We start from the raw sequence: 27368 nt of genomic DNA, 5'->3' as shown, positions 1-27368 counted from the left end.
ACAGGATCAGTTATGCACATATGTGAGTTTGATGCATTTCATTGGCCAAGAAACAGCCGATTAGCGCAAAGAAGAAGAAAAAAAGACCTATACGTTTTCCCGACGTCAATGGTAGAACTGCACAACAGCGCTACTGCGGTAATGCCTTCCGCCTTAAACTGGTTAAGGAACAATGTAAATGGAAGTTAAACTGAATATTTACAGTTGTGTTTCATTCCAGCCAGTCCCAGGAAGTCCACTCCCAGCATTAAAGTGCGTTTCCCAGCTGAGACCTACGCCCTGGCTGGACACACTGCCCAGTTAGAGTGCTTTGCTTATGGAAAGTAAGTTTCACAAATCATTGCTTCATCTGTTTAAAGCTTATTTTTGGCTACAAATATGTTCAGCTTGAGAAATACTAAAATATATGTTTTTCTTTCTCTCAAACTTCTAAAATTGTGATTATTGCCCTGTGGCTGGATTGTGAAGCTGTTGTACCACATCCATCCTGACTGTCTGACTGACTGTCTCCATCCATCCATCCATCCATCCATCCATCCATCCATCCATCCATCCATTTCCTCTTTTTGTCTCTTCATCTTCCAGTCCAATCCCAAAGCTTCGGTGGAGGAAGGCTGATGGTTTGATGCCATCAAAGGCAGGCTTCTCTGTTGGAGGTCCCACTCTCACCCTGCCTGACCTCTCCTTTGATGACGAGGGTATTTACGAGTGTGAAGCCTATAACTCGGAGGGAAGTGACACGTACCAGGGACGCATCAATGTGCAAGGTGACCTACTATAAGCCGCTGGAAATGAATGTTGTTTGGAGAAGGTTTGATCATCAGTGCTCATTGTTCACTTCCTCAGCACTGTTAATAACTTCAGATCTCTTTGGTTGTATTACTTTTGTCTCCTCAGCTCAGCCAGAATGGTTGCAGGTGATGAGTGACTCAGAGGTGGAGATCAGCTCAGAGCTTCACTGGAGCTGTGTGGCTGCTGGAAAACCTCGCCCCTCCATACGCTGGCTACGCAACGGACAGCCAATCAGCACACAGGTACAGACAACACAGCCTTATGGTCCATCACGTGCACTAGCGGAACATATCAGAGCCGGGCCGGGGGCGGGGCAAATGACCGGGCCCTTTAAACCCAAATAATAAAGCACATGATAACAACATTTTACAACATACACATGCCCGCAACAGGGGGGCTTACAAGCTTCAGCACCACGGAGAGCGACTGTCATTTAGAAGTCCATCAAACGGACATGAAGTATAACAAACCAAAAGAACAACAAAAACTGTAGGCCATATGGCCACTCTTAATGAAACAACACAAATTCAAAGCAGTTCAGCACCACGGATAGCGACCGCATCATTTTGACACCCACGTTAACTATTTCAGCTCAGCGCCTGTATCAGTAGCTATAAAGTTTAGTAAAACTGGTACAATGACCCACATGTTCACAAACATAATTTCAGTGTGAAGTACTATCGCTATTTGAAGGGTATACGACGAGCCTTGCACTCCGCGAACTCGTCCACGATGCTCTGTATGTCCATTTTCTTTGCTCTCTCATTCTCTATGGACAACATGGCAAGTCCTCCCAGTCTCTCTTGTCCCACTGTGCTCCTCAAGTGGTTTTTAATGTTTTAACTTGGAGAATGAGCGCTCAGGGGTTGCAACGCTGACGGGAAGAGTCAAAAATAAAAGGAGGGCGGTGCAAACCTCACTGAATGTAGAAGTTACTGCTGGGTGGTTAACAAGGAGCATTTTTGCCAGATCCGCAACAGGCTTTTGCTTTGTTATCTGGTCCCTGAAACAGGTTCTAAAAGAAAGCAGCTGGCCAGGGAAGCTGGGGGCGATGTCCCGACCTTAGTGCTCACAAAGCCGCCGGGCAGCTTGGTGTAACTCCTCATCTCCTGCTTGCAGCAGTGTGTTGGGGTGAAGTGCTTCGAACATATTCACAGTTCCATTTAAGCTGGTGAATCTCTGGGACAGTTGCTGGTTGATAATGTCAAGACAGGCATTGAAAACGTTCACCCGAAAGTTGCTCTCTGCATCAGTGAGGCGGCTGTCTTCAGAAAGTTCATCAAAGGGATGCTTAACTTTTCTGGGCCTGGTTGCTTCAAACTGCGTTTGACTTCCCCATTTTGTAGCTAGAGCAAGAGTGGCAGACTGAACCTCATCAAAATGCTCCCTAAACTCCATCAAAACACTGATGGCATTTTGCAGAAGAGTAGATGCTTTCAGAATGTCCGCATCCTTAGCTTGGAGTAACTGTGAGGCAGCGTTTATACACTCAAGAATCTTGGTTTGCACGTTGACCAAAAATATGAAAGCAGATGTGCTTATAGCATTCTTGAGCTCACTTGCTTCACTACGCTCCTCTTTTTTGTCACTGGTCAGGGAAATGTTGACGAGGGCTTTTATAATGTCTCCATATCTGTGCCTTAACGCAAAAAGCGCATCATGTCGAGATGACCAGCGAGTGGGACAGAGGCGTTTTAATGTGACCCTTCTGCTCTCTGGTGTCATTAATTCACTGAGGAGCGCCCATCGTTTGATACTGTGACCAAAAAGTTGTACAGGTTCTCTACAGTGTCATAGAACTGCTTCACTCCAGGGACATTTTTAACAGAGTCGTTGAGAGCAAGATTGAGGTTATGAGCAGCGCAATGAACATAACGGGCAAGGGGCTCCCTCTCTGTTATTCTCGCCTGTACACCTGAATACGCACCACTCATATTCGTGGCCCCATCATAGCCCTGTCCGCGGCATTTTGACAGATCTATCCCATTTTTCTCTATAGAGCCCAGGATTTGGTTTTCAAGCTCTGACGCTGATGAGCCCAGAGTCGCTTCAAAACCCAAAAACACTTCATTGATCTGTATATCTGTTGCAATATTCATGTCATTCTTAACAACAGTTACGTAACGGTACACCTGGCTGGTCTATCTTTGACACATCTTGCGTTGTGTCCATGATAATGGAATGAAACGGGGCTTCGTTTATTTCATTAATTATGTCAGCTTTCACATGTTGAGACAATATGTAAATAATCTCATCTTGAATCTGGTGACTTAGGAATTTCACTGACTTCTGGTCGGTTGATTAGCTCTTTCAAAACAGGGTCATAACGAGCTAATAACTCGATTACTGACAAAAAGTTGCCAGCATTTCCCTGACCTAGAACTTCCCTGTCCCCCTGAATGCCAGGTTGCATGAAGCCAGAGTCAGTGACATTTACTATGCGCTCCAGGACCTGTCTCCAAAACAAGGCTGCATTACACACATTCCTCTTAATTTCAGCGTCTATTGTGCTGTTGAGTTTCCACAGCTCGTAGACTATGCATGCACCAAGATGTATTTGCGTAGATTCATGCTTCTCAACTTTGACAGAAAGATGTTTCCAGTCTCTTATTCCGTTTACCCATGCCTTATTGTAATACAGGGCGTTTCGGTTGGCAAAAAGCCAGCAAGGCTCACAGTAACAGAGGTCTAATTTGGGGGAATAGCACAGCCAGCTGCGTGGAAGTTTCATCCCAACTTTAGTGGTAGAGGTGTAATAACTTTCCGAAAAACACCGATCGTCGTTATCAGTGAAAAATGGACCTTTGGGTCTGCATGGGCCCATCTTAAGGATGTATCTTTTAATGTTGGCATCCTGGATGTTTTCAGCAAAATTGGCCCGATCAGACGGAAAAGATTCCAGAGGAGGGTTTTTATCCTCCGCGGCCTGCGTGTCATCTATAGCGGGAGGAGACCTGCTGCTGCTTTCATTTCCAGTGTCCAGCGCGGGTGAGGAAGGGGGCTGTTGGTCAGGCACCAGGTCTGGCTCTGCCCTGGAGCAGCTAGCAACTGCTGAGTCCCTGACATCACTGCTATACCGCCAAGAGAGAAAGAAGGGGATGTAAGCTCGGTGGCTGGGCTACTATACAATCATGAACAGTTTACAACTAACTCACACATTGTGTACAGTGATTGTTAGAATTTCTACCTGTAATTATCCTGGCTCCCTGGCTGTGCTGGCAGTTTTGGCGGGCCTGAATCGCTGCAACAAAAGAGTCGGGTTCATCTCCAGGAGGACTAACAAAAAATATGTCCAGTTTTTGTAACTTGCCTTTTTCTTGCTCTCTTTTTCCTTTTCTTTTCGCTTTGCCGCTCCACTTTTATGCTTATATGAAGTGCTACTCATGTTAGCTTAGTCCGTAAAAATGCTCTACCTAGTTTGAAATCTGTTGACAAGTGACAGATGAAGACGTTTGTGGACACTGATGACGAGTTTTACCCAAAATGCACTTGGAGACGATATCAGCGATCCACTTGTAAATTTGCACTTTAAAGTTAAATGTGACAGTGAAAATAAAGCCAGTCATGCAGCACAGCATTTTATTCAATATTTTACACCTACTACATCACTAAAGTCAGTCGGTCTTGTAAAGTTTTTAGGAACCATGAGTCAGTCCTGACTGGGAAACCCTGTATAAACATTCCACTTATCAAGCAGGGTGTGGGCTGCACAGCAGCGTAGTGGTTAGGACTTCACCTTGCAGCGAGAAGATCCCGGTTCGAATCCCGGCCTGGGCCTGGGGTCTTTCTGCATGGAGTTTGCATGTTCTCCCTGTGCATGTGTGGGTTTTCTCCGGGTACTCCGGCTTCCTCCCACAGTCCAAAAACATGCTGAGGTTAATTGGTTACTCTAAATTGTCCGTAGGTGTGAATGTGAGTGTGATTGTGTGTCTGTATATGTAGCCCTGTGACAGACTGGTGACCTGTCCAGGGTGTGCCCTGCCTTCGCTTAAGTCAGCTGGGATAGACTCCAGCACCCCCACGACCCTAGTGAGGATAAAGCGGTGTATAGAGGATGGATGGATGGAAGCAGGGTGTGCTCATATTCTAGGCTCCTCTGGACACAAGTCATGGGAGGGCCTGCTTTCTCGAGCTCCCCAGATCAGTGGTAGTGGCATGGCTAACTCAAGTCCCACCCAATGTAGTGGGGCCCGGGCTGGGGGCGTGCCGCCCTCCCCGCCCCCTGAAGCCCCGCCCTGATCACGTGTCAATTGTTACAGGCAAATTAAAAACCACTGCAGCCAATGTGACTGTTCCTATTGGAGGCTCACACCGGAACTCAGAATGTTAGAACGTCAAAATGTAGAAAGTGTCTTCCTCAACAACCTCTGAAGGTGACAGCTAATATCCAATCAAAATTGGCAACTTGTGTCTCATGTGGTGTGATGTCAGCAACTTGTTGAATCTAAACAAACAATATGTTCAACCAGCAACTGCTCCTGTCCCACAACCATGTTCCACATACGTCTGCAGACCACAGGGGGCAGTAGCACCTTAACGCTGGCTAGAGGTAATGCCGGAGTTTAGGGTTAGGGTCCAGGCTAACCCTAACCACTGGCCTGAGGTAATGCTGGTTGTGCTTGTAGCTGATGTGTCTTTTGTGCAGTAAAAAGTGAAACAATTCAAGTGCGTTTCTGTAGACGCCTTCAGTGAAATCAGCTTTCATCATGGAAAAAACAACTGGAAAGTAAATGTGAAAATGTTTAAAGTAGGATTTATTGTCACATGTTCATTCCTGCCAACTATGACCATTTCAGCACAGTACATCTTCCTTAATTCTCTCTTTTTTTATGTACCCGGACTTTCAGGATCGGGTGGAGGTGAACGGAGCTCATCTTAAAATCAGTAACCTGGCCCTGGAGGATTCTGGGATGTACCAATGTGTGGCTGAAAACAAGCATGGCACCGTCTACTCCACTGCTGAGCTCAGAGTCCAAGGTAGAAGATTCAGTGTTTTATCAAATTACAAACTGATACAAAAGGAGACTGTTTATACTGTCCTTTATTTGAAACAATATTCAACATACAGTTGATTTTTATGTATTTTTAATCATAAAATGATATATTTTTCACTTCTAAAAAGTAAGTGAAAAAACGCTGTTACAGCTTGAAAACCCCATTAAATGTTGAGTGAAGATCACACACTGATAACTGTGTTTGTTGGTGTTTTTATGCAGATAGAAGTATATGTACTATAGTTCAACATGTATCTCTCTAATACATCAAATGAACTTCATTCTGACTCTCTCCTGCTTCCAGTTCAGGCCCCAGACTTCAGGCTGAACCCAGTCAGGAGGCTGATCCCGGCTGCTAGAGGGGGACAGGTGATGATTGAGTGTCGTCCTCGAGCCGCCCCAAAGCCCAGCCTGTTCTGGAGTCGTGGGACGGAGCTTCTCACCAACAGCAGCAGGTAGTCCAGCAGCTAAAGAAAAAGAAAGCTCTTCATTTTCAAATCAAAAAAGGCAGAGAAATATCACAAAATCACTCAGATACAGAACACAGAGCAGAAAGGCCTCAAGTAGGGAAACAAAATAAAATGGAACTTTAAGATATCTGTCATGGAGACTCACAGATTTTTCTCCATTAATACCAGTGGACACTTGGACAAAGGTTGGAAATGTTGATTCCAGGATTGACCTTTTTTTTTTTATAAAATAAATAATCAAAGAAACAATTTTTTTTCCTCCTTTTTATGTCTGTTACATTATAACTGTCATATTGTGCAGGACATGTAGTTTAGAGGTCTTTGAGTTCCCTGTCCTACTAGAGGTGCAGGACTAACCCTAACCCTACTAACTCTAAACCCTAACACTAACCCTACTGACCTTAACCCTGCTAACCCTATTAACCCTAACTCCTACTAACTCTAACCCTACTATCCCTACTAACCCTAACCCTGGATCTCTAGAGCTCCACCTGTGAATTCATCTCTGTCTGTTTGTGGTCAGCATGTCAATCTGAAATCCTTTCAAGGATCAAAATTCTCAGAATGGGGAGGATTACATTTAAAAAAAAAAGATAGTTCCGTAGCTGCTGTTTGGAACCATTAATAAGATCCAGCAGCCCAGAGTGAACCATCCATCCATCCATCCTCTATACACCGCTTTATCCTCACTAGGGTCATGGGGGGTGCTGGAGTCTATCCCAGCTGACTCGGTGAAGGCAGGGGACACCCTGGACAGGTCACCAGTCTGTCACAGGGCTACATATACAGACACACACTCACACTCACATTCACACCTACAGACAGTTTAGAGTAACCAATTAACCTCAGCATGTTTTTGGACTGTGGGAGGAAGCCGGAGTACCCGGAGAAAACCCACGCATGCACAGGGAGAACATGCAAACTCCATGCAGAAAGATCCCAGGCCCAGGCCAGTACTCGAACCAGGGATCTTCTTGCTGCAAGGCGAAAGTGCTAACCACTACAACACTGTGCAGCCCTCCAGACTGAACCTGACTTCTGAATTTAAGTCAAACTGTGTATAGTAAAGTACAGAATACTGTGTTTTGATCTAACCTGAGTTCTGTAATCTATCGCTCATTGCTGTGATCATTTACTGTAAATCTCTGCTGAGATTGTATCACAGCTTTACAACAAAATCCAACATTTGTAGCAGAACACAAGTGATTCTCCACAGAGATGTCTAAAGCGGTGACCTGGAGTGAGCTGGTGATCAGTCCAGGGTGTACTCAGCCTCACTGAAGGTCATCTAGGAAAGCTCCAGCCCCCCATGACCCTCTAGGATAAAGCAAGTATAGATAATACCTGGATGGGTCTAAAATGATTTAGCAGTGATACAGAATTACATGAAAATGACATGTACACAGATTTATCAAAGACTGCATACCAGTCCAAGCTGCAAACCTCCAAATGGTTGAAAACTAAAACTAAACCCAACAGAAACCATGTTAGTTTCATAGCTTCTTGTCATAGACTGGAGTGAAGTGCAGCATCTGAATAGTCCAAAGATGCAGCCTCATGCATTTTGATGGTGGTGTGAGGAGTTCTGTCTGGTATTTCCCTAGGTGGTAAAGACCATACTATAAACAGTCATGTGAAAAAAAGAAGTACATTCCAAGGGAACCTTTTTAAGCATCTGTGTGCCACCAAACCATCGCTGGTGGAGGTCAGAGGGTTAGGGTGTTCAGCAATGCAGTCCCGGCAACGTGCTCTAATAGCTGACAAGTTTTATACTGGGATGTATGGAGGCTGAGGTCCAGACCAGCCAGTCAATCAGTGCACCTCCGGGTTTAACTTGATTTCTTTATTTAGTGTGCATGGATGTGAAATAGCTCCTTATAATTTCTTTATACACCAGTGTTTTTCATGTTTGTTCTTCAAAGTATTACTTATTTATCATGATAGTGAAATTAGTCTAAAATGATTAAGTTTTTAGATTCTCAATGATCCTGATCTTTATCTATTATAAATCATTTTAAAAGTATTAATGATTATCAATCATACTGACTGAAATAAAACATTTTATTGTGATAGACTGTTTAGCCATAATGCTTGAAAACCATCTACAAGCAGTGTAGAAATTCACTCATTCATCATGCCCCATTGATGACGGGTCTCAAGATGGCGCCTGTGACTGGCGGTGCCTCGGCTCGGCTCCTGTGTAAACTTTTTATGGTAATTTTTTCTGCATATGTGATCATATCAGCCCGACTAACTAATGGATGTGTCTTGGCCTTACAAACTTATGATCGGGACTTACTGTTTCGTATCAAAGAGACTATGGAGGGCCTGTTTAATACACAGGATCATTTTAAACAGGCGTTTCCTCCCCCCTTGACTATTGACTTAAACTCATCCGAGTATTTGTTGCTGTTCCGGGCGTTTGGCAAGGTCCGCAGGAGATTGAGGAAAAAGCGAGGATTGCGGGCCGTTGTCCAGGTATGGCGAAGGCGTGAGGCTGCTCGCCTGGGCTCGGCCACTGCACGCTGCGGAGGACGCGTTCGTTGTCTCCGCCACATCCTGCTCCTCGATGTTTGTGACAGCATATTCACGCCGCTGTTTGCTCGGGCTACGGGTGTCCTGGATCCTGTACAGCGCTTGAGTCTTGGTCGTGGATGTTCATCGGAGCAGCGCATTTCCGTGTTTCCGTCAGCACGGACCAGCTGGTGCCCACACAACCGCTGCCTTCGTCCAATCACGCTGCACACCTTGGACATTACCCCCGTCTTTTGAATGCTTGTTCCATTGGTAATAAATCTTTTTCCCTGAACGATCTCATCTCAAGGGAAAACATGGATATAATGTGTATTACGGAGACTTGGCAGAAAGAAGAGGAGTTTATCCATTTAAACGAGCTCTGCCCTGCTGGCTTTGCTGTTTATGGGAAGCCCCGTCCCCGTCGAGGTGGAGGGGGCCTGGCATTTGTCCATAAGGAGGATTATGTTTGTAAAGTGATTCTCTCACAGGAATACACTTCTTTTGAATCACAGATGGTCAAGGTGGGCACCTTGCGCCCTTTCTACTGTGTTGTGGTCTACCGTCCCCCTGGCTCTGCTGCTGCCTTTTTAAAGGATTTTAGTGACTTTTTATCCTCTATTATAAAGTTGGAATCTGTTTTAATCCTTGGAGATTTTAACCTTCATGTTGACAACACCTCTTCATCCTGTGCAATGGAATTTTTAACATTGACTGAAGCTTTTAACCTTGTGCAACATGTTTCTAAGCCAACCCACCGAAAGGGCCACATTTTAGATTTAGTTTTTACACTTGGCCTGGACATTTCTAATGTGTCTGTGAATGACGTCCACATGAGTGATCATTGTCTTGTTTCATGTGATTTGCATTTCAGTCCTGAGCCCAAACCTTTAGAAGTAAGGTCCCAGAGGCGCATTATCACTGCTAATACTGCAGAAAGGTTCTCTGTTTTGTTTGATCCTCTTCTTTTAACAAATTGCTCTGGTGTAGACGATCTAATCCAGTGTTTTAATGACCACTGTGCAGTGATTTTGGATCAAGTGGCCCCTGTTAAAGCTAACCTGACTACACAGAAAAAAGCATGTCCTTGGATTAATGAGCATATTTTAAGTTTTAAGAGACTGTGTCGAAAGACTGAACGCCTGTGGAAATGTACTAACCTTGAGGTACACAGGCTCCATCTCAGGGATCTTATGTCATCGTACAATGAAATGGTTGAGAGTGCCAGGTCCGACTACATCCGTCAACTGGTGGCAGTGAATAAGAAAAACCCTAAAGTGCTGTTTGACACAATCAATTCTTTTGTTTGCCCTGCTGCTTCTGTAACTCCTGCTTTCACCGAAGCCAATAGCCATGCCTTCTTGAATTTTTTCACCGATAAAATCAAGAAACTCAAGGATAATATGCTACCCCCCTCAGTGTGGTGCCTTGGTTGCTATCGAGACTGCCTCCAGCATGTGGTTCACTTTTGAGTCTGTAACTCTTGCTGATGTTTTGGCACTGGTAACCAAGATGAAACTTTCATCCTGCTCCTCTGATGTCATCCCCTGTAGACTGTTCTTAGAGGTACTGGAGGCAGTCGGTCCCTGGGTTACCGAAATGATAAACCTCTCTTTATCATCAGGTGCGTTTCCGAATACCTTCAAGCACGCCATTGTGGAGCCATTACTAAAAAAAGCAGGTTTAGACTCGGCAGACCGAAATAGTTATAGGCCCATCTCTAAGCTGCCATTCTTGTCGAAGATCCTTGAGAAGGTGGTTTGCAATCCACTGTCTTCTTACCTCGATCAGTATAACTTCTTTGACAAATTTCAATCTGGCTTCCGTAAACACCACTCCACGGAAACAGCCCTACTGAAAGTGTCCAGTGACATAATGATGTCTGCCGATTCGGGTAAATGCACCGTGCTAGTTCTCCTGGATCTGTCCTCAGCTTTTGACACTGTTGACCATCAGGTCCTGTTAAGTAGACTCAGGGATCATGTGGGACTGTTGGGGTCGGTTCTCCAGTGGTTTACCTCATATTTGTCTGGACGTAGCTTTTGTGTGTCAACAAACCATATAAAATCAGAGTCCATGAATCTATTGTGTGGGGTGCCTCAAGGCTCTGTCCTGGGCCCTATTTTATCTTTACTGTATTTGATCCCCCTGGGTAAGATCATCCAAAGGTTTAGGGATGTTTCTTACCACTTGTATGCCGATGACATCCAGCTCTATTGTTCTTTTAAACCGGCCGAGATAAAGAAGCTCGATTCCTTTTTCCATTGTTTGGCAGAAATAAAACAATGGCTTAGTGAAAATTCTCTTCAGCTCAACGCAGACAAAACTGAAACACTTGTCGCCCCTGATGTCTCAATTCCAGGGATCAAACAGTACCTTGGTGACTTAGGGCAGTCTGCTAAATCGAGTCTTAGAAATTTGGGTGTTTTCCTTGATAAAGACATGTCTCTAGTGCAGCACTGTAAGCAGCTGACAAGAAACTGTTTCTTTCAACTAAGAAAAATCTCTAAACTCAGGAAAATGGTCTCATGTAACGATTTAGAGCTCATCATTCATGCTTTTGTTTCATCACGTTTAGACTACTGTAACAGCTTGTTTCCATGTCTGAACAAGGGGGAGCTTTCGAGGCTGCAACTTGTGCAAAACTCTGCAGCGAGAATTTTGACTCGCACAAACAGGCGGACTCGCATATCTCCTATTTTAAAGGAGCTTCATTGGCTGCCAGTTTCTTACAGAGTTAACTTTAAGATTTTGTTTCTAACCTTTCGGTCCTTACATGGTCAAGCTCTTTCTTATATTTGTGACCTGCTCCAGCCTTACTCCCCTGCGAGGGCTTTAAGGTCTGTGGATCAGAATCTGTTAAAGGTGCCACGTACTCGGTTTATGACCAGAGGAGCCCAATCATACCAGGCTGTTGCTCCCAGGCTTTGGAATGATCTCCTGCTCTCTCTCAGTTGCGTCTGTTGACGCTTTTAAAGTACAACTTAAAACCTTCTTGTTTGCTCAAGCATTCGCTTAGTTTCTGGGGCTATCATGATCTTATTTTTAGTGTTGACTATTTATGTGCATTTAATTGTTTTTTTATTCATGCTGTGAAGCACTTTGTGGCTCTCTGTCTGTGAAAGGTGCTATATAAATAAAATTTACTTACTTTACTTACTACTCATTCATTCATCAGATGAAGAGCAGACTGAATGATGCCAAAACAAGAAGCATAAAATGTCATCATCTGAAGGTAAATCTGTAGCTGTTGGTGTCACAGTGCTGAATCTACAATCAGAGAGATGCTGCACACATTTAGCCTGCATGGGAGGCCTGTTGTCCCAGAAAAAAAAAACAAGAAAAAGCACAATTACAGTTTGTAAATTAACACCGAGGTGAAAAGCAGGTCTTCTGGATAATGAGGTGCCCTCGATAAAAGAGTGAAAGGTGGAACAGCAAACATGTTTGGAGAAGACCAAAGACACCTTCTCAGGAGAACCTCAGACCAGCTGTAGATCACTGTGGTGGAAATGGTTTGAGGTTCCTTCACTGCCTCAGTGACTGGACAGCCTGCAGTCATTGATTCTACTGTGAATTCTCGTGGATTCCTTTTGTACTCAGTGCCTGGTATCCACACCCACAAATCCCAACAACTGGTAGATAGAAATGAAGTATTATCTCATTCAAAGTTTACTTGAGCAGCAGAAGTTGTCAATAAACAGAATTATCTTCTTAGGCATTGATTTAGCTAAGAGTTGTATTAATACAGAAATGTCTGAAGGCCAGTGGATGAAACCTGAACGGCAGCCAGGATTGTGTGGTGAAAAAAGAGCCCAGGATGGAATAGAATCAATTAGTGGGATTGTGAATTATGAATGTTAATGTCACAGCACATGGATGGTGGGCATCCTGACAGGAACACATAAACAACACAAAAACATAACAGTAGTTCTTCCACAAGCACTGCTTTTGAAGATCAGGTTCTGTCAACAATGAGTCAACCCTGATTGTATTTAAAGCCAGAGTGTATAAAGTTTAATTGGACTGCATGACCTCCTAGTTCCATCCATGCACTGATTGATAGCAGGACTGTTGTCACTCTTGACCTCGTGCACATTTATGTCTTCTCAGAGTGACAGTAACTCCAGACGGCATCTTGTGGATCCACAACATCAGCAGAGCAGATGAAGGGAAATACACCTGCTTTGCTGAAAACTACCTGGGAAAAGCCAACAGCACTGGACACCTGTCAGTCAGAGGTACACTCACTCACACCAACATCACATCCCTGAAGCCTTGTGTTCTGGGAATTTAAAATATTAATCTACGGACTAGCATACAGTCAAGTCTGACACTTCTGAGAAATGTTTCACTGTTTTCTTCTTCAGAAACTCTTGTGTGATTTTGACTTTGTATTGTCATGCTGGAATATTCTTCTGCTGCCGATCTTCTACAGACTGGAAGTGATCTTGTCAGCGTGCATTTTGGTATAAAAACAGGAATTTATGGTTCTGTCTGTAAATGTCAAACTGCCAATAGCTTTTGCACTCATGCAGCCTCATATCCTCACACTCCCACCTCTGTGCTTCACTGTTGGAATATCAGTCCCTCCAGGAATTCGCGATGTTGCAATCACGCGAATTCATGTGAAATCAACCAATCTCCGCGAATTTTGCAAGTTTTTTAGCAATTGTCACTTGTCTCCCGCAATTTCATTGCAACAAATAAGCTTAAAACATCGCAACTTTTATCACAATTTTTTAGAAAAGCTGCCGCGAATTCAGGCATTTTCTGCCGCAACAATCTCGAAAAAACCCCGCGAAATCCTGGACGGACTGGAATATGTATTCACTGTGGTAGTTCTGACCAGGTTTGTGCCAACAGCTTGAACCCATCTGAGCTGAACAAATTCTTCTTTATCTCATCTGATCAAAGAATGTCCTCCTAATATTTATGCTCCTTTTTTCTTGTTCTTTAGAGAAACTTAATCTTGCATTTTGGTGCCAAAAAGCACTTTTTCTGGTACATGGTCCTTATAGATTGACGTTATGAACTGACCTTCATGTTGTCTGAAATGACATCAAACACGGTATGTTTATCCCATATGGTTCCTCTGATGACAGAAAGTGTCAATATGCATATGGACTGTGGAATTTACAGAAAGAAAAATGAGAGTTTGGATTTATATAAATTTAAGATTAAAGTTTCTGTGTCTTCCATGGGTTTCACAGTGAGAAGCGGGGTAGATGTGTTTCATATGTTTCATCCTTCACAAGCACTGAAGTTGTAAAGTTCTTCTTCAGTACTGCTCCTGATGACCTGGTGTCATAGATTAAGTCCAGACTTTGGGATCATCACTCTGGTAATGTTAGTGTCTTTATTGTTATGTTTTGAAAGTGATAAGTTCATTCTTGCATAGAAAGGTCTTCGTGTAAGGAGCAGAAGGTCAGGAGGTCACTGTGAAGTATGCGATCTCTGCCCCAGAGGTGTGGTGTTCCTCTGAATGACACTCTGTGTTACGAGGGGCATGGTGACTCGGTGGTTAGCACTGTCACCTCACAGCTGGAAGATCCAGATCTTTGTGAAGTCTCCATGTTCTCCCTGTGCCTGCATGGGTTTTCACCGGGAGCACCGACTTCCTCCCACAGTCCAAAGACTGAGGTTAATTAGTGATTCTAAAATGTTGGTTTCAGTGTTCTTGGTGTCTCTTGTGTGGCCCGATAGGCTGGCGTGCAGCGTGAACCCCGCCTCAGTCAGCTAGGAGAGACTCCAGCCCCCTGCGACCCTACAGAGGATTTAACTGTGTATCGATAATGGATGGACTCTTATGAGGTTCTTTGAAAGGTTGACGATGTCTCCACGATGGCTTTAAATGGTCACTTTGAAGCAAACTACGACATGCAGATGTTCTATTTGGATGAAAGTTTTAAGTTAGCTGTTTTCTTAAATGGTCTCCCACCAAATGAAAAGCTGTGAGAAAACGTCTCTGGATTCCCTGTGCTCTGGAGTGCAGCCATCAATAAACTGTTATTCTGCTCCTTTGTACGCTACATTATTCCACATACAAATCAAATAGTTAATGTTATATTGACATGACTACGTTTGGTTTCATTAGCGACTTAGCTTTGGAAAAAAGCTAAGACTCGAACTTGTCATGAATAAACTTGTCATGGTGGTTAAATAGTTAAACCCCCACAAAGCCCACAGTCAGGGACACCTCCTTGGGTTGCAGGGGCCAGGCAAGATGGCAGACCAGATGCATGTAAAATTTTGAGCTCCGTCTGCCTGTCCCAGTTTTTCCTTGACGAACTTGCTTTTTAACCCTCGTTTTCTTACACTTTGATAATGTAAAGTCTTTAACTTTAATATTTTAACACCTGTGATAGCTGTCTAATGAAACCCACCACCTCAAGCCGAGGAAACACGGCTACTGCTCTCCACGACTATGCAGCCAAAACGGAAGTTTCGACCGACAGCACCAAGCGAAACGACCCATTTTCTCCAGTCAAAACTCAACCAAATCCCAAAAAGAAGAACTTAGGGACAGATGAAGGTATAAAGGCCGTTATGGATGCGATAAAACAGCTTACCAACCAGACTTCAGAGATCGGTAACAAGGTCGACTCACTTGGCATTCAGATACAGCAAAACTCTGTAATGATACCTAACATGGCTAAGGCGGTTGAGTTTAATACGGCGGAAATTAAAGCAGCAGTGCCGAGATCCCAAAATGGCTTTTGGCTGGCCACTAGGTGGCAATGGCAGAGCGGTTTTGCCATATACTATTCAGCAGTGGCTTATGGCGGACTCGGGAGTGATATATGGCAAAATTGTGTGACTGGTGGTTTACTGCCAGAGGGAGCAGCCAAATCTCAGGACGCTAGAAAGCAAATCTCGTTCCGAAATCACACGATAGCTTGCGCCAAAACACCGATGTCTTTATGAGACAGCTCACTGAAGTCCCAAAGATTATACAAACCATTGATATTTTTTCCAATGCCTCAGGACTTAAGCTTAACCTTAAACAAATGTGAACTGATGCCAGTCCATCATTGTGAATTAACAACTGCATACAACATTCCTATAAAGACGGTTGTCAAATATTTAGGTATACATATTTCTAAGGATATTACTGAAAGAGAAAACAAAAATATTTGGAAGGTGATTGATAACTGCTAAGCTAAACTTAATTCCTGGTTGTTGAGAGATATCAGTTTACTAGGTCGGGTTTTTCTAACTAAGATGGAAGGCATTTCGAGATGTATCTATCCTGCCCAGTCTTTGGCTATTCCTATCAGAGTCATCAAGAAGATTAACCAGATTATTTTTGGTTACATTTGGAAAAGAAAAACTTACTATATTAAAAAAGCAGATATGACCAAAGAATATGAAAATGGAGGTTTGCAGGTCGTAGACTTTGATTTCATGAATGGAACCCTGAAAATGAATTGGTTAATCAGGTAAATAACTAACTAAATCATTAACATCCCTAGTTATATATTAGATTTTTTATTTGTATGCTACGGGCCATTCAGATTTCCCCTTATATTCTCGGACTCTTCAGACAAATAATTTGGCATTTGTGAAATCAGCATATCAAAACCAGTCTCATATGTGAGACTGAATAGCAGAAAACTGACAACTGTAGTAAGCTACCGTCCTCTAGGCTCACTAAGAAACATTTATCAGGTAGAAAGAATATGAAAAGAGTCATTTTACATATCTGATAACACATGCACAAACCAGATCCATCATATTGTTTTGGGACATTTAGGAGCTGCATGTTGTTGAAGTTTGAACTGAGCTATTCCAGAAGTTCTCCTCTCTCTTCAGTGTTATGGTGTGCTAAGCTAACTGCCTCCCTGTTCCATCACCATACTTAATGCACAGGCATGACAATGGTATTGATCTCATCCAACAAGAATGCAGATGAACACATTTTCCAAATGTTTGGCTCTTCATTCAGTCTTTGTATCTGAAGATATCTAGCCAGCTTTCATGTGGAATGCTTCCTCTCCTGCAGATGCTACTAAGATCACGCTGGCGCCCTCTAACGCTGACATTAATCAGGGAGAGAATGTCACCCTGCAGTGCCACGCCTCCCATGACCCCACCATGGACCTGACCTTCACCTGGGCCCTCAATGGAGTCCTGCTGGACTTGGAGAACTCTGCTGGGCCATACCACCGGGTGGAGGGGGTGAGTTCTGTGCTGCATGATGAAGAGATGATTCTTTGTGTGCATCCTGGAAGATCAACAGTTCTGTTTATTCTGCATGAAGTTTGCAGTGTGTTTGTATCAGATTGGTGACCAGTGGTATCAAGGTTCTGTTATCCGTCGAGGACTCGAAACATCAAATCAGACTTGTTGACCTTTAGCAGCTCTGAATTCATCTCTGAGGTCAGCTCTGGGGGTCGTTATTAGAAGTAATTCTTAATAAAAGATTGAAACACTTTCATACTTCTTTAATCTTCTATTCCTATCTGGCTCTCAACAGAAATAAACTCCATGGGGATTTTTGCGATCTTGTGTTTCCTTTTACTTTTTCCACCAAACTTAGAAATCAAGCTGTGTTTGCTTAAAGTTCAGTCTAGCACTTTTACAAATGACTTTTGTGATTCCAGTAGTTTTAGTGACGGCCTGTTGTCTCCTCCATGCCGTTGAGTCTGTCCTGGGAGACACAGAAAACCTTCTTCCAGCAGCATGAATGGATGAACTAATCCAACCCGAATGCTGCATGCTAGCAGCAGCTATAAGGGAATTAGCAAAATGTAAACTTGAAGTAAAATCAGTCATTGTAGGGGGTTGTTTTTGCTGTTGCCCTTCTTGTCCACTTGATGTCACTTTGTTTTCAACAATGCAGGTGAAACTGACACACTGGCTCTTTCACTCCCAAACTGGACAGATCGATATTCAATAAATTTAACTGAATTGATGTTTTACTGTGATGATTGTTTTTCTGTATTTTCAGCACTGAACTGCTGTATTTGGAGCAGGAGGACAGAATATGTAGAATTAAGTGAGAATGAGCTGCAGTGTTTGTGTTGCTGATGATGATGAGATGTCAGCCTGTTCAACAGAGTGACTAGTAAATATATCGGTCAGTCAGTGCATGTTAGGAGGACACAATGCTAGAAGAGTTTACAGCTTAACTTAGTTTGGCCTGTTTTTTGAATGGCAGATGTTACAAAGAGATTTGGAGTATCACCAGACTTTGTTTTAGTGGCTTTGGTCTAAGTGTTTATGAACTAATGAAATGAAGTTAGGAAATAAGCTGCTGTGTATTAGTGCTGAACTGGTTGTGTTCAATGAGAGGAGCTCCAACACAAAAAACTTCTCATCTAGTCTTTGTTTCTTCAACTGCTGAGTAGCTTTACATCCTACTGCAGTCTGGTAACGCTGCCGTGTTCACTGGTCTTACTCCTTCACTGAAATGTTAAGCTGGTTTCCTTGTATTTATGATTTGCATTGTTTGTTTTGTTTTTCTTTTTTAACTTTTGTCTGTTTGGCTCATTTTCCACTTGCTTGTTGAGCTGCTGTCAGAATATTTAGGTTCCTTCAGGCTGTGTGAGATCCGGCCAGAAGCCATTTAATGCCTTAGAAGTCTTTGTCATGGTGATCCACTGCTAGCTAAACCCCCATAATGCTAGATGCTCACCAACATTAACCTGCCCCTAGTTTGAGTGAATGTCTCCTCTGGTGGTTGGAGTCTTTTTATCTTCATGAACGCTGAGAGGCTCCACCTGGTGGTGCTACCAGGTGTTACAGTTAATGCTCAATACACTTTAATCAATGATCAGATCAGCATTAACATCCCTGATTAGCAAAGAGAGCAGATGAAAACTGAATCCAGATGCACTAACAGCAAAACAGACACCAAGCTTCTCCACATTTTCTTCATTAGCAGGACAACATTACAGGTTAGATATTTTATTTTTATTTTAATTAGTTGATGTCAGTGTGGTAAGTTAAATATTTCACGCTCCCTTATCATGGAGCCAGGAAGAAACTATTTCCCTAGTAAAGTATCCATTTAATGTTCTTGGCCCTTTAATGCTACCATGATCAGACGGGGTTATTAGCTGGTTGTGGGCCTTGCTGTTAATTAGCTTCTGTAATCTGGTGCTAGTTATTGTTACACTAAAGGCCTGCTGAAGCACGTGGCTGTTGGTCTCTGTAAAATCACTTTGGTTTAAAGATATTTCCTGTCCCTCTGTGCACTAAACCATTTAGAAGAAAACAACATTGTAATATGTCGTTTTGTGTTCTGTTATATTGACTCATTTTCTTTTCCTCTCCTTCATTCTGCCCTTTCAGAAGGAGAACATTGGTGACCTGTTAACGGTGAATGCTCAGCTGAGTCAGGCGGGGATGTACACCTGTACAGCTCAGACCGTGGTGGACAGCGCCTCTGCTTCAGCTAAACTAGTGGTTCGAGGTGAGACGAGTCAGACCCATCAGGTCATGTTGTGTTCTCATGAATACTGCTTTCACTACAAGTTAAGTCCTGGAATAGTGTAAAATTAAGGGAGAAAGAAGATAAACAGAGGTCAAAGTAGAGATGATATGACATCATTGATTTCAGCCTCTCCCTGGCCATCCCTGATGAGGTGGTTAAGCATGATGCTGGTGAGCAGGGGTCTGGCTCATCTGTCCAGTGATAACTAGCAGCTTGGTGACCTTTAATACAGGATGTTAGTCTTCAAGATGCACAGAAGAGAGAAACACATGGTTCTATTTAAATTCATGGTTCTGGTTTAACAATCATCTTGTTGAAACGAGGTAGAGTTACATTTTGAGTTTCTTGGAGGAATCAGAGTAGAGCAGACTGGTACAAGGGTTCTGTACATACAGTTTATATCTGCTTGTTCGGACTATGTATCTCAGGGCTGTCTGAGTTTCCACTGACTCCTATGACTGAAATTCTGTGATGGAGTCACTGAAACAGAAGCTGTATGTCTTTGTCACGCATTTAGTTCTTTCACAGATTTATAATAAGTCTTCTGAAAATATGACAATATCTGCTGGAGCATAAATATACATACAACATCTTGAATTATGGGTTTTGGTGATGTAGAAAGTTGCTTTATTCAAACTGTCTCAGTGATGTGACCTCTGAACTTGTAATGAGTGATTGACTACAGCTGTTGACTCCTCTTTGAACAGATCCCATCTGATCCACTAAAGAACACCAAACATGTTCTTCAGGCATGGATTAGATTAGATTAGATTAGATTAGATTAGGGCTGCACAGTGTCGTAGTGGTTAGCACTTTCGCCTTGCAGCAAGAAGATCCCCGGTTCAAATCCCGGCCTGGGATCTTTCTGCATGGAGTTTGCATGTTCTCCCTGTGCATGCGTGGCTTTTCTCCGGGTACTCCGGCTTCCTCCCACAGTCCAAAAACATGCTGAGGTTAATTGGTTACTCTAAATTGTCCGTAGGTGTGAATGTGAGTGTGATTGTGTGTCTGTATATGTAGCCCTGTGACAGACTGGTGACCTGTCCAGGGTGTCCCCTGCCTTCACCTGAGTCAGCTGGGATAGACTCCAGCACCCCCCATGACCCGAGTGAGGATAAAGCGGTGTATAGAGAATGGATGGCTATATTATATTATGAAGTATAATGCTCTGGAGCTGTTTTTGCTGGCACTCAAACTGGAGTTTTATACAAAATAGAAGAAAGGAGGGTTATCTCCACATTCTTCAGAAAATTCTGAAATCATCAGTCACAGGCTTTGGTCTTTGACACCGTTTGGTGTTTCAACAAGACAGTGACCCCAAACACACATCAACAGTGGTGAAGAAAGGGCTGAATATTTGGCTAGAATAAAGATTTTAATTTCCTCAAAGTCCTGACTTAAAGCCCATCAGGAACTTGTGGACTGTAGTAAAGAAACAAATCTGTCAGAATGTAGTTACATTGGACTAATTCTGTCAGAGGAGGGTCAAAGATGCAACCAGAAGCTTGTGGACGGCTACCAAAAGCACCTGAGGAGAAAATGGCCAAGGGACATCTAAAAACATTACCATGCTGTATAGGTACTTTTGACTCAGCAGATTTTTCATAATTCAAGAAGACCTTTAATAAATCTATGAAAGAACCAAATAAAGAAAGAAAATAACAGCATAGATGTAGTGGCTTGTGTCTTCTGCTGTTGGTGTACTGAGCAGCGTTCTGTACAGGAATGGGCTGCTACTAGTGATGGCGAGATGAAGCTTCATGAAGCACTGAGGCTTTCCATCCAGTTGGTTCACTCATGGGTCGAAGCTTCATGGTGCTTCTTTTGCTCTACTGCGCCATCAAGTGGACAAATAAAAGTAAAACAGGCAGAGTGCCTATAATGACACACTGGCTTTGCTATGTGAAGCTTTGAATTGTGTTTAAATGATAATGCCAATAAACATATAATATACTTAATATAGTGTCTGTTTTTCCTGACAGCAGAGATAGAGAGGAAAGTGGAAAAAATGGGGAGAGATTTGAGATCTGTAGTTTGACTGCTTGATTGAGGTCAGGTTCTGTTTTCTATAAAGTGTTTAAATCCTTTTAATTGTAATAAAGGCGACATAAATAAAATGTGCTTGTGCTTCTTTTTGTTTTGTGACTGTGCTTGTGGTATCATTGCAAAACTAAAGTAGGGACAGCATTTTATTTGATATTATTCAAAAATATGAGAATTATTCCACAGAGCTGGGATTTAGGTGGTTTCTTTTTTTGGACAATATTTCTCCAGCTCCTTGGAACACCTCACCTTTAATAAAATCATACATATTAGGACTGATAGTTCAATATATGGCAGGTATCCAATATATTATGAGTTTTCACACATACAAACCTTATTATGAGTAGTCAACTCAAAATACTCCCACACGGGTGAGGGCTTCCTCTTTCTTCCTTGCTCCATCTGTGAGAGAGTATTTGTGATACAACCAACAAACATGGAACTGGCAGGAATTTGAACACAGTGTTTTCTTGTAAAATCACGGTCACCACTATATAAATATATATATGCACCATCACATGAATTAATCATTACCCAACACCAGTGTATAGTTTACAGCTCATTTTATTAATAATAAATAAAACTTTTGTACATATTTCACTTACACATGTTGTCTTTCAGAACAGGTAACACAGAAACTAACACATGCTTTGCAGGCCCTGCTGTAGAACTGTGGCTCCCAGTGGCTTCTTTACATACATGTCAGTGTCTAGTTCCCATGGGACTGAAGAAGGTGACAGAAGGTGCAGACACCAAATACAGGAGTTACATTTACAAATGGTAAAACTGACACACAAACACCCATAATTTTACACAACCCATAAACCAATGTAAAAGAAAAATATATATATAATATCTCACATCAAAGCACTGCAGTTGGGAAATAATCTAAACTGCTGCTCTTCCTACACTTCTCCTACTCCTCCAGCTACTGCTATTTCACACCGAATAATACTAACTAATAATACTTACTGAATAATACTAACTACAACTCGCTCTCACTCCTCTCTCCACAAACGCCAACAACACCCACAGTGTGGCTCGAGATTCGAAACGTTTTTATGGGACAGCGATACGTTGAACGAACCAATCACGTGATCTGCACAAACCGAGGCCTCGTTTGTCATCGGTCACGTGACTTTTTCAGAAGCGACCCAAGCCTCGAAGCAAAGCTTCATCTGACACGCCCACTTTTACTCGAGACACGCCTCGATGCCTCGGTTCATTTGTCCCATCACTAGCTGCTACTTATGAATGATTTAGTTATAAATGAAGAAATGTTGCTGATTAAACTATGTTAGCCTATAAATACCCACTGACATAAGGATTATTAAATTACTTCACAGTAACTTCTCTCTACTGTGTCCAGGCCCCCCGGGACCTCCTGGAGGTTTACTGGTGAAGAACGTAGCTGAGACGTCGGTGGAGCTCCGATGGAGTCGTGGCTACGATAACCACAGTCCCATTGGCAAATATGTCATCATGGGCAGATCAACGCTCTCATCAGAATGGAAGAAGATGAGGACAGGTGTGTAGCTGTGGGCTCAAACTCAATGACTCGTTAGAAAAGTTGACTTTCAGTGGATGAAAGCAGTTGACTGATATCCACTGAGGTTTTCTGATTATTACTTGTAAATGAAGTCTTGTGTCATCACTGTACATCAGATCCAGTCAACATTGAAGGAAACGCTGAGTCTTCTCGTGTGATGGGACTCATGCCCTGGATGGATTATGAGTTCCAGGTCATTGCCAGCAACATCCTGGGCAGCGGAGAGCCCAGCATGCCATCCCATATCATCCGCACACAGCAAGCAGGTGAGACACCACATCTAGACAGCTTTAAATGATCGGAGGAGATGCAGCAATATCACTAAAGGAACTATGAAAATGTTTTAATCCACACATGGTTTTCTGCAAAACTGTCACTCACATTCATAACTGAGCTCAACCAGCAGCTGTTATAGGAGGACGAGGTGTTGGTGTGGTAGCAGCTGAGGGTTGTTTTTATGCTCATAATAACTGATTGTTTGTTTGTTTGTTTGTTTTTATGCTCATAATAACTGATTGTTTGTTTGTTTGTTTTTATGCTCATAATAACTGATTGTTTGTTTGTTTGTTTGTTTTCATGCTCATAATAACTGATTGTTTGTTTGTTTTTATGCTCATAATAACTGATTGTTTGTTTGTTTTTATGCTCATAGTAACTGATTGTTTGTTTGTTTGTTTGTTTTTATGCTCATAATAACTGATTGTTTGTTTGTTTTTATGCTCATAATAACTGATTGTTTGTTTGTTTGTTTGTTTTCATGCTCATAATAACTGATTGTTTGTTTGTTTGTTTTTATGCTCATAATAACTGATTGTTTGTTTGTTTGTTTTTATGCTCATAGTAACTGATTGTTTGTTTGTTTTTTGTTTTTATGCTCATAATAACTGATTGTTTGTTTGTTTGTTTTTATGCTCATAATAACTGATTGTTTGTTTGTTTGTTTTCATGCTCATAGTAACTGATTGTTTTTTGTTTTCATGCTCATAGTAACTGATTGTTTGTTTTTTGTTTTTATGCTCATAGTAACTGATTGTTTGTTTGTTTGTTTTTATGCTCATAATAACTGATTGTTTGTTTGTTTTTATGCTCATAGTAACTGATTGTTTGTTTGTTTTTTGTTTTTATGCTCATAATAACTGATTGTTTGTTTGTTTGTTTGTTTTCATGCTCATAGTAACTGATTGTTTGTTTGTTTTTTGTTTTTATGCTCATAATAACTGATTGTTTGTTTTTTGTTTTTATGCTCATAGTAACTGATTGTTTGTTTGTTTGTTTTTATGCTCATAGTAACTGATTGTTTGTTTGTTTTTTGTTTTTATGCTCATAATAACTGATTGTTTGTTTTTTGTTTTTATGCTCATAGTAACTGATTGTTTGTTTGTTTGTTTTTATGCTCATAATAACTGATTGTTTGTTTGTTTTCATGCTCATAGTAACTGATTGTTTGTTTGTTTTTTGTTTTCATGCTCATAGTAACTGATTGTTTGTTTTTATGCTCATAGTAACTGATTGTTTTTTGTTTTTATGCTCATAGTAACTGATTGTTTGTTGTTTGTTTGTTTATATGTTCATAGTAACTGATTGTTTGTTTGTTTTTATGCTCATAGTAACTGTTTTTTGTTTTTATGCTCATAGTAACTGATTGTTTGTTTGTTGTTTGTTTGTTTATATGTTCATAGTAACTAATTGTTTGTTTTCATGCTCATAGTAACTGATTGTTTGTTTGTTTTTATGCTCATAGTAACTGTTTGTTTGTTTGTTTTTATGCTCATAGTAACTGATTGTTTGTTTTTATGCTCATTATTCTGGCCTCATGGAAACCTTTTCCACTATCCAGCCGTTAAACACCTCCACACAATAAGTCACAGACGCCTGGGTGGTTTGGACTCATATTTATCTGGCAGGTGTGAAACTGTAAGGAACACAGAATACATATACATAAACATTATACTCAAACCATGCCTCAAAATTAATCGCAACACGTTTGGCTAGGGCAATATGAAATACAATAACGCACTGAAAAACAACGGCGAGTGCACAGCTGTTTCTAACGTATGATAACGTTATACTTCTAGTTTAAACATCATATTTTGGTATTTTAATACTTACAGGGAATGCCGTTTATGAATTCAACACAGCTACAGAACACGACATTTGGCTGTCTCTCTCTGCGGTCCAAAGTAAACACACTGTCTCCACCACATGGCCTGAACACGCGCTTCCCGTTTCTCTTAAAGGGCCAGCGCACATAACTAAAATTGTCGGCAGAGCCAGAACACTCCCCGTCTGGTATCTTATGCATACCACAAATTCATAAACTTAAACATCACAGGATAATAGGAAAACCATCTCTGATATGGGTCTATAATAAGTCTTAGCAGTCCCTTGGTTAGCAACTCTAACCTCAGCTTTCCTTACAAGTCCATCTTCACTTGGAACTGTCTTGACGATGACACCCATCGGCCAGTCGTTCCTTCTTGTCTGTTTGTCCTTAAGGAGAACTACATCCCCTTCTTTAATGTCAGTCCTTTTGTGATGCCATTTTTGACGAGATTGGAGGCTGCTGAGATATTCCTTTCGCCACCTGCTCCAGAAGTTGTCAGCGAGGAACTGAACACGCTTCCATTGGCTCTTTAACATCTCTTTCTGTCCAATGTTGTCACAAATTGGTGGAACTGCGTGCGTTTTTTGTGTGAGCAGCAAAGCAGGGCTCAGGATGAGAGGATGCTCTGGATCTGATGAGACTGGTATTAGCGGGCGGGCATTTATTATTGCTGTGACTTCTGCTAGAAATGTAGTCAGAATTTCATGGGTGAGTTGGACACGACCAGCTTGCAGCAACATGTTGTCCAGAATACGCCTCGCCACGCCGATCATACGTTCCCATACTCCTCCCATATGGGATGAATGAGGTGGGTTGAACACCCATGTGCACTTATGTTCCTGTAAGTACTTTTGCACCTTGTTTTTGTCTGGTAATGAGGCTGTAATCTCTTTGTGAGCACCAATAAAATTAGTGCCACAGTCGGAACGTAGCTGCTTAGCAGGACCTCTCAGTGCAAAAAAGCGTCTTAGTGCATTGATAAAACTTGATGAACTCATCTCCTCCACAACTTCAATGTGAACAGCCCTTGTGCATAAACAGGTAAAGAGTGCAGCCCACCTTTTGTCATTAGCCTGTCCCCCTCTTGTGCGCCTTGTGCATACCTCCCATGGGCCAAAAATGTCCATGCCCACATAAGAAAAGGGGGGCTCTATCTGGAGCCGGTCCACTGGCAGGTCGCTCATTATTTGTTCCTCAAACTTTCCTCTCAGTTTCTTGCACGTAACACACTTGTTTATGACCTTGCCAATGCACCTTTTTGCACCTATAATCCACAGACCACTTTCTCTGACCGCTCCTTCGGTAAAGTGTCTCCCTTGGTGATTAACCCTTTGATGATAGTGTCGCACAAGGAGGATGGTTATGTAGTTGGTGCCTGGCAATATGACAGGATTCATGACCTTTGTCTCCAAACCTGAGCGAGTAATGCGACCTCCGACTCTCAGCAGGCCGTCATCTCCAATGATAGGGTTAAGCTTTATGAGCGGACTACGTTTGGAAAGATTTTGTTTCGCTTCAATGCATTTGATCTCTTCTGCATATGTTCCTTGCTGAACATTTTTGATTATGAAGTTCTCAGCTTGTTCTAATAGTTCACATGTGATGGCTGTTCTACAGATATGCCATCCAGTACAGTCTTTCCTTGCTTTAGAATGGGAGAAGCATTGTACTATGTGAATCAGGTTTGCCACAGTTCTTTTCAGTGACTTCCATGAGGAAAAGCGTTCCCAGTGTTTTGTGTCTATGACAGTTTCTGTGGTGTTTGTACAGAGTGTTTTTACCACAGGACGCACCTCTACATCGCTGTCTGGATCCAGTAGCTCATAATCATGCTGCTCTGGCTGGATGTCTGAAGAGCACTGTAGGAAGGCTGGCCCTGTAAACCATGACGTATTCTGCAATTCTGAGGCTGAAACAGAACGTGAGCCGTGGTCAGCGGGGTTTTGATCCGTTGTGACGAAGTGCCATTGCTCAGGCGTTGATGACTCTCTGATTCGTCTGACACGGTTGTTTACATACACGTAGAAGCGCCTTGACTGGTTGTTGATATAGCCCAGGACCACCTTGATATCAGTGAAGAAACTGATTTCGTCTATTTGATGGTCGATCTCTTCGTTTATCGCTTCTGCCATTTCTACAGCCATTACTGCTGCACACAGTTCAAGCCTCGGGACTGTTAATTCCGGCTGAGGAGTGAGTCGTGCCTTGCCCAGGACGAAACCAACTTCTGTCGTGTCATCGGCAGCAGTAACTTTAATGTACGCAACGGCACATATTGCTTTCATAGATGCATCAGAGAATATACATAGCTCTACATTTTTAGCTTGAGAAAGCTGGATGTTAGAGTATGTACGTGGGATTTGTAGGTTACTGAGGCACTGTAGAGATTGTTGCCATTCCATCCACTTCCCTCTCATGTCTTCAGGCAGTGCTGAATCCCACTCAGTAGTGTGCAGTGAAA

General features: G+C 42.3%; 1 protein-coding gene across 2 annotated transcripts in view; it reads left to right on the top strand.

Annotated features, from left to right (window-relative positions):
- The window catches only part of cntn2 (contactin 2), a 192706-nt gene that overhangs the window by 61566 nt on the left and 103772 nt on the right, over positions 1–27368 (top strand). For both annotated transcript variants that reach the window (XR_007941819.1, XM_051948014.1), the window contains exons 7-16: positions 221–323; positions 586–767; positions 898–1034; positions 5640–5769; positions 6091–6241; positions 12884–13011; positions 16776–16951; positions 19070–19190; positions 22624–22782; positions 22920–23069. Coding sequence is in view for 1 of the 2 variants with exons in the window: in XM_051948014.1 (XP_051803974.1) it covers positions 221–323; positions 586–767; positions 898–1034; positions 5640–5769; positions 6091–6241; positions 12884–13011; positions 16776–16951; positions 19070–19190; positions 22624–22782; positions 22920–23069 (1437 nt within the window). In the remaining variant the exon portion in view is untranslated. The remainder of the gene's footprint in view (positions 1–220; positions 324–585; positions 768–897; positions 1035–5639; positions 5770–6090; positions 6242–12883; positions 13012–16775; positions 16952–19069; positions 19191–22623; positions 22783–22919; positions 23070–27368) is intronic.

Source organism: Acanthochromis polyacanthus, chromosome 5 (assembly GCF_021347895.1).
Source record: "Acanthochromis polyacanthus isolate Apoly-LR-REF ecotype Palm Island chromosome 5, KAUST_Apoly_ChrSc, whole genome shotgun sequence".
Taxonomy (NCBI): Eukaryota; Metazoa; Chordata; class Actinopteri; family Pomacentridae; genus Acanthochromis; species Acanthochromis polyacanthus.
This window is presented reverse-complemented; position numbering and strand designations above follow the sequence as displayed.